The 14,692-nt window shown below is 41.1% G+C and overlaps 1 protein-coding gene across 7 annotated transcripts in view; it reads left to right on the top strand.

Moving 5' to 3' along the window:
• Positions 1 to 11,024, top strand: part of diaph2 (diaphanous-related formin 2) — a 470,900-nt gene extending 459,876 nt beyond the window's left edge. For all 7 annotated transcript variants that reach the window (XM_046031243.1, XM_046031244.1, XM_046031241.1 and 4 more), the window contains one exon: positions 6,931 to 11,024. In XM_046031243.1, coding sequence (XP_045887199.1) covers positions 6,931 to 6,995 — 65 coding nt within the window. In that variant the 3' untranslated portion in view covers positions 6,996 to 11,024. The remainder of the gene's footprint in view (positions 1 to 6,930) is intronic.
• Positions 11,025 to 14,692: the final 3,668 nt, after the last annotated feature.

Below are 14,692 nucleotides of genomic sequence, written 5' to 3'. Positions count from 1 at the left end.
GTCTCCAGACTCTGTCACGTCTGTCACATGTGCTCAGTGTGAACCTGCTTTCATCTGTGAAGAGCACAGGGCGCCAGTGGCGAATTTGCCAATCTTGGTGTTCTCTGGCAAATGCCAAACGTCCTGCACGGTGTTGGGCTGTAAGCACAACCCCCACCTGTGGACATCGGGCCCTCATACCACCCTCATGGAGTCTGTTTCTGACCGTTTGAGCAGACACATGCACATTTGTGGCCTGCTGGAGGTCATTTTGCAGGGCTCTGGCAGTGCTCCTCCTGCTCCTCCTTGCACAAAGGCAGAGGTAGCGGTCCTGCTGCTGGGTGTTGCCCTCCTACGGCCTCCTCCACGTCTCCTCGTACTGGCCTGTCTCCTGGTAGCGCCTCCATGCTCTGAACACTACGCTGACAGACACAGCAAACCTTCTTGCCACAGCTCGCATTGATGTGCCATCCTGGATGATCTGCACTACCTGAGCCACTTGTGTGGGTTGTAGACTCCGTCTCATGCCACCACTAGAGTGAAAGCACAGCCAGCATTCAAAAGTGACCAAAACATCAGCCAGGAAGCATAGGAACTGAGAAGTGGTCTGTGTTCACCACCTGTAGAACCACTCCTTTATTGGGGGTGTCTTGCTAAATGCCTATAATTTCCACCTGTTGTCTATTCCATTTGCACAACAGCATGTGAAATTGATTGTCAATCAGTGTTGCTTCCTAAGTGGACAGTTTGATTTCACAAGAGTATGATTGACTTGGAGTTACATTGTGTTGTTTGAGTGTTCCCTTTATTTTTTTGAGCAGTGTATTTCCCAACCATTACAAAGTTCAACAATTTAAATTTTTATTTCTTAGAGAACCTCTTCCATAAAATCTTAATTTTTCTTTTCAGTTTTTGTTACCAGAAGCAATATGACCTTACTATGAGTTTACTGTTAACTACGGTAAACAGTGTCTTCTTGCAGCAGCAGGAAAAACAACAACTTTAGGGTTCAAATCAGTCTGCTCTTTTTTTGAAAACCTTCATCACTATTCTTCTTTAAAAAAAGAGTAACTATAAGGTTGGCTGAGTAGCTAAGGCACAAAACTGAGACAAAGTCCAATTATGCAGGTATATTTATTTACCAGTGAAAACTAACAATCCCGTGTAGCAATATGTACAGTGCAGCCCTAGCAAAAGAAAATAAGTGAAGAAAAACAATATTTGGAAATAAATAAAAAGAATAACTAACTAAACCGAAAAACTTGGAAGAGGAAAGACTTAGCTCTGCACTACAATGCCCCTTTAACTCCTGGGCCCTTGTGGCTCTCCCTGCTGGCTTGTTTCACAACTGAACTCCCAGGAACTCCAGCCTCCAGCAGGGTCCTGCTACGAGACAATGATTACTGTTTGCTAATCAGTTATTTCACAGGAGATTAACACATGGTCCACACAATATCCTAACATTTACAATTGAATTACAGGACATACTAAAACACATTTTAGACAAGTACTTATTCAACAGCGAATTAAAATAGCATTGCTTGCTGGAAACCAAATGAACCCCTCCAACTCTACCATACTTACACCAAGTATCTCTTTCTATAAGCCAATGGCACACAGGAGTACGGTTTCAAGGTTCAAAAAGAGATGCAAACAAAGCTGAGGAGAAACAGGTGATGCACAATTGGTTTTCCTTACTGAATACTTTTGACAATATATACAAATGTTTACTCAAATTGCTTATTTAAATAAATTCAGTGTGGTTTCTTACACTGTGACCCACAATAGAACAATATATTAACACTATGTCTGTGGGCCTCCCGACATTAAAAAACAGGAGTAATGATGACTATGTGGAATCATACTATGCTAACACTACAACACAGACACCTCCAAGCTGGCTTGATGTCATTATTAACAGAAGTGGCTATGCAGCCTGTGTGAGTGTACATCTTACTTTCTAGGACACGGGCTAATCCCATGACACTAAACCCCCATCCCCCCACCCCATGTGGGGTTTTTAACCCTTGAATCTTCTACCATGCATTGGTTTGTATACATTTCAGCTGCTTGTTATAAATCAATGAGTGACTTGTAACATCAGATAGAACAGGGTCATGCTTTCTTATTTGACCCACCATCCCCATCATCTTCCCCTCTTTTTTTCCCCAGTTCTCCACAACTGAACTCAGATTTACTTGAGCTGCACTATTTTTTCCTCCCCTGCTCCTTGTTTGGAGTGATTACTCTTACCAGTGAATGAGGGGCTGTGTTTGCAACGACGAGTTTTGCGATACCCAGCCCATAACTTTCAGTAGGAAGAAATAGCTTCTCTCCCTCTGCATCCCATTTATATACCGTATCTTGTTTCTGTGTAGGGAGTTCCATTACTCTGTAGCTTGGAAGCTGGCAGTGGGGAAAGTGGTAAGGGAGGTGGAGAAGATGAAAAGAGGTGATAGAAGGTTGCGGCTGTTACTTGTGCTGCAGATGCTCTCCCCTTTCGACAGAACGCAAACACAACATGCTGATGCACAGCGAGCAGAGATTTAATCAGCTTTATTATGTTTTATCTCATCAAAATATGAAGTGCACTCTGAGAGAGAATATTAGACAAATGCAGCAACATGTCAGAGCAATCATGTCATTGCTCACTTGTTTAGCACAAAACAAGTTTGCAAAGATTTGCTCAGACATTCTAAAATAGATGCAGCTCCAGTCCTACGCCATGATCCATCCTGTTTGCCTTCTGCGGCTATTTACACACGCGATTGGTGATTATGTGAACCTGACCTTGTTATTGTGGCCTTGATGAATGTGAGTACCATGTTTAGATGTTGGCCCTGGAGTCTGATTCTACCCAGATGATATTTAACTAACATAGCATAATCCCTCCAAAAGGCTTCCTGTTTATACTGGCCACTGAGAGGTAATTCCTCAAAGTATCCCATGTTGAACGCGTTTGATAGATGACTGGCAGCTTTTCCCTCTATTGCGGATTGTAGAGCCTTATCATGATGTAATTCTGCGTAATTAGCTAAAGATGACAGTAACACAAAAGCCATTATGGTATTTAATCTCTTTTGGGGAATCCACTAGGGAAACGGCGGCTCTATCGTCTATCATAACATGAAATGACATCTCACTGGAGGCCCTCCAAACAGTCAGGAGAAGGTTGAAGTTGACTGCACCGGCTTAAGGCCTCTGCTTTAGCTGTTCAGTAATCTTGGCGTACTCTCCTCCTCCTATTACCCTTGTCTTATTCAGAACCTCTCCCTTGTGGCAGGGATCATCATGATATACATGCAAGGATATCCTTGTGTGTAAGAAACAGAGTGTGTGTGATTTCCTCAAAGCAATGCACTGAGCCGTTTCTCTGTGCACTGTTTGAACACTTAAGAAACAATGTATTTCCTTGTGTGTGTTTGTGTGTGTGTGTGTGTGTGTGTGTGTGTGAGTGAGAGAGAGACAGAGGAAGAGATAGTGTGTGTGCATGTGTGTGAGTAAAAGTCAGTGACTTCCCCCTCCATCTGCCCACCCTCATTGAAATCCTCAGTGCATTTAGTAACATTTTGAGAAATGGTGCCAGCCAGCATTTAATTAAGTTCTAGTATGCCAGGATCTCCCTGCTCTAACATGGAATACCTGCTCTTCTTTTTGTCAATTTCTTCTTCTGTTCTTGTGCTCTCCTGTGTCGTGCCTACTGTAACTCGGAAAGATGTTGCCTCTGGGAGAAGCAGGTAAAGAAGCCATCAAACCCAATGCGAGTAGAAAGAGTTGCAATCAGTGCTCAAAAAAAAAAAAACTAGAGTTAGTCTTTTGTGTGGATCTCTCCTGCTATCCCCATGTCTCTCTTTGTTTCCCTCTCTGTCTGCATGTGTGCGCGTTTGAAGCATTCAATTCAGTAGAGGCTAGTAGTAATGTTTCTCTCCCAGTAGAAATGGCAGCTGTTTGTTCAATTGTTGTGATAGATTGATGCGGGGTGGGGAAGGATGGGCTTTTATGCACCTGCAGATAGGAACAGAAAAGTATTTATGAGAAGCCAATAGCTGTCCGCTCAAGGATCCTCTGATGGGAGATACATTTTGCTGCAAGTTTTTTCTCGTTTTTGCTATGTCTTTGACGGAAGCGTCCCCATGTATTTAGGCAATTGAGCAAGACACAGTTGCCCCCAAGAGGGCACTTTTCATTTGTTATTCCAAAAAAGGGGGCCTACTGTATGGCATTGTTCCTGCGGGGTTTCAACAAGTGGTCACTCTAATGGTCTGCAGTGTTTTTGGTTTGCACAGCATTCAAAATGGCTGCCTCTTCAAATAACAAAGCCAGTGCTCTTGTTAAGTGCACGGTGCTCATATTAGTATGAAAACACCTGCTCTTTGAATCAATACCAAGGTTAACTATAAGTACGCTGTATTGGTGAAGAGAGCTGATGACAAGTGCCTCTGTTTTAGTGTAAAAAAATATCAAAAATGGTTTACTGTTATCAAACCACTTGATACAGACCACAGAGAATATATGTTTATTTCACAGAGCTCAAAGCATGAAAGTCATGAAATGTGTTCAAGGGTTAGGAGAAAGGACTTAGGGGTTGTAGGTTCATGAAATGAAGATTTCACAATTGATAAATAGCAGTAACAACGAACAAAAAGATAAAGTGTGCTGTCTATTCCCTGATTAGTTTTGGGATTGTAAATCTAATCGATCTAAGCCTGTGTTGAATTAAACACTGTGTGTTTTTTCCGGGGCTGATGATGGAAATAGCTAAAAAGTAAGCCATCTTGCTTCCTTGTCATGTGTGTTCAGAGTTACACATATGCAGTATTGATCGGCAGGATGTAGCGACAACGGTATAAGATCCTAGCGATGTGTAGGCTACGAGCCATATGGAATCATACGATTTGCTGTGGCACATATCCATTTCAGAAAAGCAAGAACACCAAATCTAATAATTTCTAAATGTGAATCCTCACGTTAACTTGAAAAGGTCCGAATGGCAGAAAAATGCATTATGTACTCACCCTTTCCTAAGTTGGTCTCAAAACAGCATATGTGGCAGAACAGACAGTTAACTCTTGTCAAACAGCGAAATTAGTCCAAAAGATTGCGGCGATAATATGAAGTAGGTCTACTTTATTAATCCAAAATATAGAATTCCTTCTCCTTGCTATGCAACAGTAATACAAATTCTAAGACAGTGCTGAAGATCTTTGCGCCCTGATTTCAATAAAACAGTTTAAAAAGGTTGGTTTGATGGTGGGTATTGGTGAATAAAATGTGACTCAAAAAATTTACATGTTGTTGTAGCCCTTATTCAAACCCCCGGTAGTTGTATTTTTTTTAGATTTGTTTGTGAATTGTTCCAGTTTGCCTTTTATGAGTTAACTTGTCTCCAAATTCATTTATTGTTGTTTTGTATAGTCTTCTCTTTGATCTTTTTCCCCATCCTATTTACAGTAATAGATGTAGCCCAGGATGACCCCACATTAGAGACAAAGGGTCTGCATCCTCCCAGCTCTGATTTTTATGCTCCTCTTGCCCAGAAATGAGGTTACAGCAATTGGGCTTGCAAATGATTGGCAGGGATGGATTGTGTATGATTACTTTCTTTTTTCCCTATTCTGTCCCCTTTCTTTCTTTTTTGTGTACTATGGATGTTTGTCTTGAAAGGAGGGATGTTGTATAAATCCTATTTACAGACTGAAGCACAACCTGTGGATGTAAAAAGAGTCTGTGGATAAGTAGTGATGTATTTGGACACACTGCATAAACGTGTTAACTTGACCATCACCTACTGTATATGAACCTACGTTAAACCGAAAGCAGCAGAGAATATGGAATTTCAATCTGTCTTCCTTTCACTCTTTATTTTCTTTCCCTCCCTATTCCTCCCTCTCTCCTCCTGTGCACCATCTGCATGATGCTTTGTATCCAATCTGAAGGAGTGCTTTCTGTTCCGGGTGGGAGTCTCTCTGTGTGTGCGCACGTTTGTGTATTTGTTCCCAGCCATCACAGTCACTCTCAGCCCATTACCTGACATGATGGATGGAGCGAGTGCCATTAAACAACGCCCAGCCCGGGACGCCTGGCACCCTACAGCTGGCACTGAGTAATGGGCATAGTGGTGGCGGCACGCTTGGAAACACCAGGGAGTCCTGTGTGGGTGTGCCTGCAGTCATCTCCATGGCTATGCTTCCTGGTTCTGTCCAGCCCCACCTGCCACCTGGCTGCCCGGCGGATGCCATGGTCATTTCTGGGCAGACATGGCTGGATAGCATGGGAGGCAGTGTTTGTATGACTCTGTCATAGAACTGGCAACTGAGAAAGTACTGAGAAGTGATACTGGCCCTGCTTTCAGACCACAAATACTGCGGTGACACATTCAGTGCCGGATATTACTGGGTGTAAAGCAGCCACTTTAAACTATTTTTTTACTTCTGATTTTATTCGTTTTTTCAATCAAAGGTTGGTATCCCACCATAAACCTTATGTTCTCACAAAGAATATGACTGTATAACACAAACAAGTATTGCAGCCCTTGTTCATTTTCTTTTTGTGTTTTATATGTACTATATATGTAGTCTTCTGCCCCCGCTTGTTATTTGTGTATTTACTTTGTCCTCTGTGCATCTGATGTAAAAATCATTGAGGGGCTCTTGAGTGGAAGCCTGGATCAGGAGCTGAATAGAGTTACTATGACACCAGACACAAGTACCTCAACTCCAGCCGCTTCTTCTGTTTCTCCATCCTCCCCTGCTGCTCTGCTCTCAATCAGCCTGGATTTGCTTCATGTTGTTTCTTCTCTCCCTTCCATCTCTTTTCTCTGCCTCCCTTAGTTTCTCCATACAGTCTTTCATTTAGTTGAGCTTCTGTGTGCCAGTATGGATCAATGAAACAACACTTTCTTGCTCATTCTCAGTCTCACTTGGTTTCTTCATTGTTTCTCCCACCCAACAGACAACCGCCGCGCAGTCCTGGAAAGGTCTCGTTCACGCCACAACGCAAATCACCAAGCTCGATGATCACCCGCGCCTACCACAAGACGCTAGATAAGTGCCAAAGAGGCCTGCGAGGTGGAGACCTGGAAGACATCTGAAGGAGGGAGAGAGACCTGCCCTCACTGTGGCACGCACCCACACACACACACGCACACACACACACACACACACACACACACAAAAGCACCCACACACAGCTCCACATATAGAACAAAAATGGCTGAAGAATCTACAGTACATCACACACAAATATTTCATTTTCATATTCTTTGTCTGATGCCTTACATATTTATTCAATACTTTGTCATTACTCAAAATGTTCATGTTCTCTCTAGCTTGTTTGAATTATATAAAAAAAAAAAAAAACACATTAGGCTGCTGCCGCTTGAAATGGAAGGTGCTCATTGGTTGGAAATTCATTTTGATTTTGAAGGATTCTACTTATCCTTTTTTAAAATCAGAATACTAAAGTTCACATACAGGTTTGACAGGATTCATGGAGTGTATTGAAAATATGACATTCTGCCAAGGACCACACCATAGTGGAAGCTCATAATCTTGAAAAGCATACAGCATACAGTACATTCAATGAAGGGCCAGCTGTCCTTTAAATGGAAGACAGGGATTCAACAGCCATGTTGGCAAGCCTACCACCTGCTGACATTTTCTTCAACAAGTCACCTCTCAACAGAAGAGGGAATGGTGGCTTAAAACAGTCGATCCCTCCTTCAAAACCAACATCAAGACAATATTTTACTAATAAATGTACAGAGTGCACATGAGTCATTTAAGTTCTTAACATATTCCACAAAGCCACGAGAGCTGGCCCCTGTCTGCGCTGATATTTCAGAGCATGTGACTCATGGATCTTGAAACTGTAATCTCCTTTGTGACAAGATGCATGTTATTTTTAGTTGTGTAATATCTAACCCATGCCTCTGGGTGCTGATCTCTCTCCCAAGGTCGCTTTTGCTGTTAACATGAGAGACATGTTTCTAAATGCATATAACTGCCTAAAGGGAGCTAATGTGACCCTTTGACCTTTCTTTCGGTCACACAGGTTGTCAGTTGGGGGGAGTTTGATTATACAAAAGGTGTTGTGTTTTTAATATTGTGTTTTCAATATGCATATCTCTTTTTAATATCAAGGCTCTAAAAATAAGTCCAAAATTATCTGTTTGGAGACCTGCAATGCTCAACTGAGAAATCCCACAGCAGATTTTCTTTGGATTTTTCCCCCCCGTTTTCAAAAAATAAATAGTTAAATAAAAATAAGCTCTGTGGGAAAAAAAGCAAGACATACAGTGTCATATGAACACACTTGGTTGAATGATAACATATTTCACTATTTTGAACAGACATGTAATTAATGTAAGCAGCTTAAAAATCACAGCTGAGATTTCAATTGATACATTTATATTGTAGAAGAAAATGTGAAATGTTTTTAGGCTTATACGAACCACAGGAAGTATTTTATTCATACATTTAAAAAAAACCTTTGGGGAAAAAGCACTCCAAATCTACTGGGGGAATCCATGGCTCAAACACTAAATGGGTTTAAGAACTACAAACTGCATTACTTTATTAAAGATGTTTCCTCGTGGGATATGTGTAGTCATAAACTAAATACGTTACATCTGTTTTCAGTAACATCTCCCACCTGATGAGGCTTTCAGCGTTGAAACAAACACCTGATGCTCGGTGTTCGTGTGCAAAATAGAATAGATAAATAAACTTTGCTGTGAGCTTTGTTGCTCTGTAAGGACACACTGTCACACGGCTTCTTCATGTGAACTATTTATTCATATATTCATGCCTTAGGCAGCCCTGTCCCCTCACTGCCCCTAAACTGTAAACAGATGCTACTAAAAACAACCACTGAATCCACATGGAGAGTGGGCACGACCAGAATAATCGACTATGGGGCACAGAAGACAAGATGATGCTTGTCTTAACAAGTGAGTCTCCAAACGCCCTCAAATTCCCCAGCACTAATGGCATAAGTGACCCTTTTTTCCAAAACATGAGTGACTTTAGTAATACCATAACTCTGCTTTAGGCTTTGTGTGCCTGTGCATTTGTGTGTGTGCACCATGCCAGCTCAATAATCGGAACAGGAACCCAGGCAAAATAGGATTCAGTGTGCTTGACTCCTGGGCTGAATAGATGGAGATTTTTCATTTAAACAGTCTGCTACCGCAGCTTGTGATGTGTCTGTTTCATGATGCTTCCTCTCCCAGCCTGCATGCTTCTAAAAATGCAATTTTACACATCATCTCGGCTCAAGGTGCATCCACAATGCTTCGAGAAGTCTGCATATTTCAGAAGACAATAATTCTCCTCTGAATATAAGGTTCGAGCAGTCTCACAGAGTAAGCATAGAGAATGAGGTTTCCGCATAAGGGATTCTGCATAGATAGGAGTTTTAAGGATGTGTTGTGTACAGCAGAGATCGAGCCATGAAAGGCAGTGATTTTCTTTTTCTAAATGCAACCTGCCCTTTGTCCTCAACACCACCATGGCTGTGCAGTTTAAAGTATTGAATAAGACCCCCCCCCCCATGTCTCTGCTCTGACATTTAGTGTTTTTTCACATTCTGATTGGATATTGTACATGCCGCAACAACTAGCAGTTTGTGGATTAGTATGTAATCAATTCAGATTATATTTCAAATGTGCCAACTTTATTTTTCCGTATGTGTGGACGACACATTCCTGTGTTTTTATTTTGTTTTGTATACCAAAAGGGAGTACCGGTCTCTTATTGAGAAAGATTGTACAGACATAAAATCTAGATTTATTTTATTTTAGCCACTGTTAAACATTGATCCAATTAAGTCATTGAAAGTAGGAGATGTTGATGTGATTTAAAATTGATAGTCATGTGGTATTTCTTATCTTAAACAAACATCTTTTGTAAGATGTGATTTATTTGGAGTAATAAAAAAAACAACATTTATCATAATGCCATTGTAGAACGTAATAAGCTGCGATGTTAGCCATTGTAGAAGTTACAGATAATGCTTCTTTCCTGCAACAGTGATCACTATGAAAACATAGTTATTTGACTGATGCAACACAACACAGAATAGCAAAAAAAACAAACAAACTAGTTTTGTTCGTTGCCATTCAATGCATAACGCTTAAAACATGAAAGTTCAATGAAAGTGTTGCAATAAAACGCAACACAGACAACTTCCAATTAAAAGAGAAACTTCTACATTGACAACATTCCTCATCATCCCTGTAAGTGATCGTTGTATTTCTCTCCCCATCCCGTCGTTTAGAATAATCAGAATTATGTGTTTTTTATAGAAAATAGCAAAGAGAGTCTTGAGTCAAAGAATCTGAACTGTTCCATCATTTTAGTGTGGAAAAACAGGCCTCTGTGTGTTTGGGCCGATCATCCCATTGTCTTTTAGCTTGTTACTAACAAACCTGAACTGATGATATGACTTGTGCTAATTGTAAGAACGAGGAGGCAGGGGTATGAAGGATTAAGCAAAAACTGTAAAGGTGCAATTGTGGTGTTGATTGGATGCAAGCACTTAAATTTGAAGAAGAAAAAGTTGCTGTGTCACTTACACTAACTGTGCACTTTACCTCACAAGATATTCTGCTCAGGCAGAGGAAGAGTTGTTTGAGATGTTTGAATCCGACATTGCCACTAACAGAGTGAACTATGTGCAAAGTATTTCTTTTGGTAAATAGTTCCAGCTGCCACATATCCAGTTCTTTCCTGCTTTGTTAGAGCTTACTATTGATTCTTGGAAGACCAATTGCGGCTGAATCAACAAACAACGCTCACAACTGTTGACAAACCCTGTCCGACCACGATGTGTAAGCTGCCATATCCCTGCCTACTCTCCTTGTTGTCATTGAGTATGTTTTATTGTCTTAAGAAACATTTATATTTGTAACATTAAGTTTATTTGTATCCTTAAGAACATGAAAAAACAAAATGGTTATGCACACTGTCCTTGCATAGAACATGTAATGGAATATGATATTAAATAATAACCACTTTGTCATATAAACTGATTTCTGAAAGATACTTTGTCTTGCATTTATGTCTTAATGCATTTACTTGTTCACACGTCACAAGTATTGAAATATTTCTCTATCAAAGCTATTTTTTTTTCTCCTTTTTTTTATTTAATATTTGGGTCTAAAATTACCTCCTCAGTTTACTTTGTGTCAGGGCAGAAAATACCTGCTCCACGCTGACTTATGGACAGGGATTACAGAGAGCTCCAGGTGTTATAACATGATGAATGGGACAGTTCCTACCTATAAAAGCAACATTTTTGGACCTTGGTGTACCCACTGCTTTATCTTACACAGTGTCAAAGGCAAAGTGATAATGCTGTCATGTCCAACAGCAGCTTAGGGAAATTACTACAGTCAGAAAATACATATCCAGAAAAATTGCCCTTTTTAATCATTTTTCAGACCTTAAATTTTCCCCCGTGACTACAAATTTTCCTCCTCAAGTTGGAGGACAAGGAAAGACAGCGTGGAAATTCAATAATTTGTTTGGGTGTTGTGATACTGAAGGATTTAATGCGATAACCAGGGAAACATTTTCTGTGGAGTTCATCTCTTGTAGACAGTCAGGAAAACAAGCATTGTGCCTGATTCTATTATAGGCAATCTGAGTTTAAGATGAATAATAAATGTAAGACCATATTTCATTTTAGTATAGCAAACGTGGGGGAAATAAACTCTGTGTATGTGTGCACTTGACTTTGTGAGAGGAATTGACTCCTCTTTCCACACCCCTGTGTTCCTCCCTGTCTGGCGGGCTGTCTGAGTCCCAGGAGTGAGTTTCAAATGGCAGGGCAGAGCTGTTCCTGTCCTAACCTCTTCACGTTACACTCCTCCCCCTTCAAACATGCTCAAATCTAATGGCATGTTCCCACTGCGTGTGCCGTGTCCCACTTCTCTGCTGCACCATGACATCATAAAATAAAGGCTGACACGGGGAAGTAACCCCGTGGCCACAAGGGCCTCTCTCCCTTTGCAGCACACACACACACAAACACACAAAGCTGTATTCTGCGAATCTTGGGACTGATCTTCTCAGAGTCACTCCTCCTCCCAGTGTGCAGCCAGACAGATGGAGATTCATCTCTCAACAAGCTGTGATCTGTGTTTAGAGATGTGTGCTGCTGAACACAACTCTAATTAGGTTTATTGTTGATCTTGGGAGGTTAATTTGTACTTGGCTGCAAGTAAACATGCTGAAAGAGGCCAACCTACTTCCTTACACAGAACCAGCATTGCAGCTATAAAGAAGGGCGGCTTTTTCATCTTCTTGACTTCCAAGGTGATTCAGAAGGATTATACTCCCATGCTATATTTGTCTGGTCTGGTTTAATTGTGCTTTCTACTGAGGGTGAGAGATCTGTCTTGGTTGGGATGGTAGAACTAGGAAGGAGACACAGAAGTGTGTTTGTTTAATGAGCTTAGATGTACAGTTGTGTGTGTGCGGCAGGTATTACTGATTTATTTATTTTATGCTGTTTTTTATTTTATTTTTACAACCTCCAGGTAAGTAGCCTTGTCAGAGCCTGAGAGATAAGCTAGGCCCACACAAGTTCTCTTCTCTCTCCACCCTTTTTTCTTCACGCTATACACAGTGGTGTTTCTAATGCGCCTGGTGACAGATCAGTTGTCAGCGGGAGTACAACATAATTATGTTTCATTTTGCATTTCCACCTACTTGAGAATATGCAAACATTATGGAGATGAGACAAAGCAGACAGTAATGATTCCCTCCTTACCTGAGCTTATTCTGTCTGAGGCGAAATCTTACTCAAGCACCTCTCTGCACTTAAACATGAGAGTTGGAGACATGCGTGTGTGTGTGTGTGTGTGTGTTCAGGGCGATTGTGTGTCCCAATAAATTTGTCTGTTGAGGAATTCTTTCTTGGCTAATGTTCTGCAGGTGTGTGTGTGCCATAAACAGCTCACTGTGTGTATTGAAGTATGTCAAATAATCGGACCATCTACTGCAACACTGTTTTCAAGATGAGACACTGCCCTTTAGTCAAACACTGTTTGTAAATACATCCATGTCACAAACAAAATAGTACTGTAGAGAAAACACCAGAGCTGAATACGGTGTTACAACATGAGCTTTTTTTCCCCTTCGGCGGCCAAATGTAGTACAGGTAGGCCAGTAGAAAGAAATATGATTACACAACTTACGAGGCTATTATAGGGCACTTTTGTTGTTCTTTACTTACTTGGCACACACTGCAATGATAAGTCAATTAGTCGATTAGTTGTCAACTATTAAATTAATAAACAACTTTTTTGCTATTTGCGATTATTCAATCAGAGTAATTTTCTAGGGGAAAATGTCAAAGTTCTCTGTTTCAGCTTCTCAAATTTGTCCTTGTTATGTACATCTGCAAGATGGATCAGCACAGATTTTGTTATAGAAGCCAATGCACCTCTGAATCCTAATGATTTTTTAAATGTTAAATACTGTGGTTTGTGACCAAATACCAGCAATGCTAATCAATTTCCATCAGCTGACAGAAATGGTACTTTGTGTTTAATGTTAATAAGCAAATGCTAGCATGCTATCTAAGATGGTGAACATGGTAAACATTACCTATTGCCCCCATGTATCTGCTTGACACCCACTGCTACTATTATTAGTCCTATTGTGATTATTATTATGTGATTTGTATTATCACAACTAGCATTACTATTGTTTTACATTTCTATGTGGAACTTGCATTGACCTGCTCTATATGAAAAGCGCAATGACATACAGTGGGGGAAAAAAGTATTTGACCCCTTGCTGATTTTGCAGGTTTGCCCACTTACAAAGAATGCAACGATCTACAATTTTAATCATATGTACATTCTAACAGTGAAAGACAGAATCCCAAAGAAAATTCCAGAAAATCACATCATATGAATTTATAAAAATTGATGACCATCTGATGAGGAAAAACAAGTATATGACCCCCTACCAAACAGCAAGTATTCTGGCTCCTACAAGCCAGTTAGTCTTTCTTGAAGACACAGCCCCAATCCCAACCAATTATCTACATCAAATACACCTGCCTCACCTCGTTACCTGTATAAAAGACACCTGTCAACACCCAAACAACCAGCATCCAACATCACCACCATGGGCAAGACCAAAGAGCTTTCTACGGACATCAGGGACAAGATTGTTGATCTGCACAAGGCTGGGATGGGCTACAAGAGAATCGGAAAGCAACTTGGAGAGAAAAGATCAACTGTCGGTGCAGTTATCAGGAAATGGAAGAAGCACCACACCACCGCCAACCTCCCTCGGTCTGGGCCTCCACACAAGATCTCGCCTCGTGGGGTGTCCCTGATCATGCGAACGGTGAGGAATCATCCCAAAACCACAAGGGGGGAACAGATGAATCAACTGAAGGCAGCTGGGACCACAGTTACAAAAGAAACGGTTTGTAACACATTACGCCGTCATGGATTGAAATCCTGCAGCGCACGCAAGGTCCCCCTGCTCAAGAAGAAACATGTACAGGCCCGCATGAAGTTCGCCATTCACCACCTGGACGACTCAGAAGAGGCCTGGAAGAAGGTGATGTGGTCAGATGAGACCAAAATAGAACTTTTTGGCCTCAACGCAACTCGTCGTGTTTGGAGGGCAAAGAACACCGAGTACAACCCAAAGAACACCATCAAGCATGGTGGTGGCAACATCAT

The sequence above is a fragment of the Micropterus dolomieu genome, linkage group LG19 (genome assembly GCF_021292245.1).
Source record: "Micropterus dolomieu isolate WLL.071019.BEF.003 ecotype Adirondacks linkage group LG19, ASM2129224v1, whole genome shotgun sequence".
NCBI lineage: Eukaryota > Metazoa > Chordata > Actinopteri > Centrarchiformes > Centrarchidae > Micropterus > Micropterus dolomieu.
Note: the sequence above shows the minus strand (reverse complement) of the source record. Positions and strands in the feature narration are given on the sequence as shown.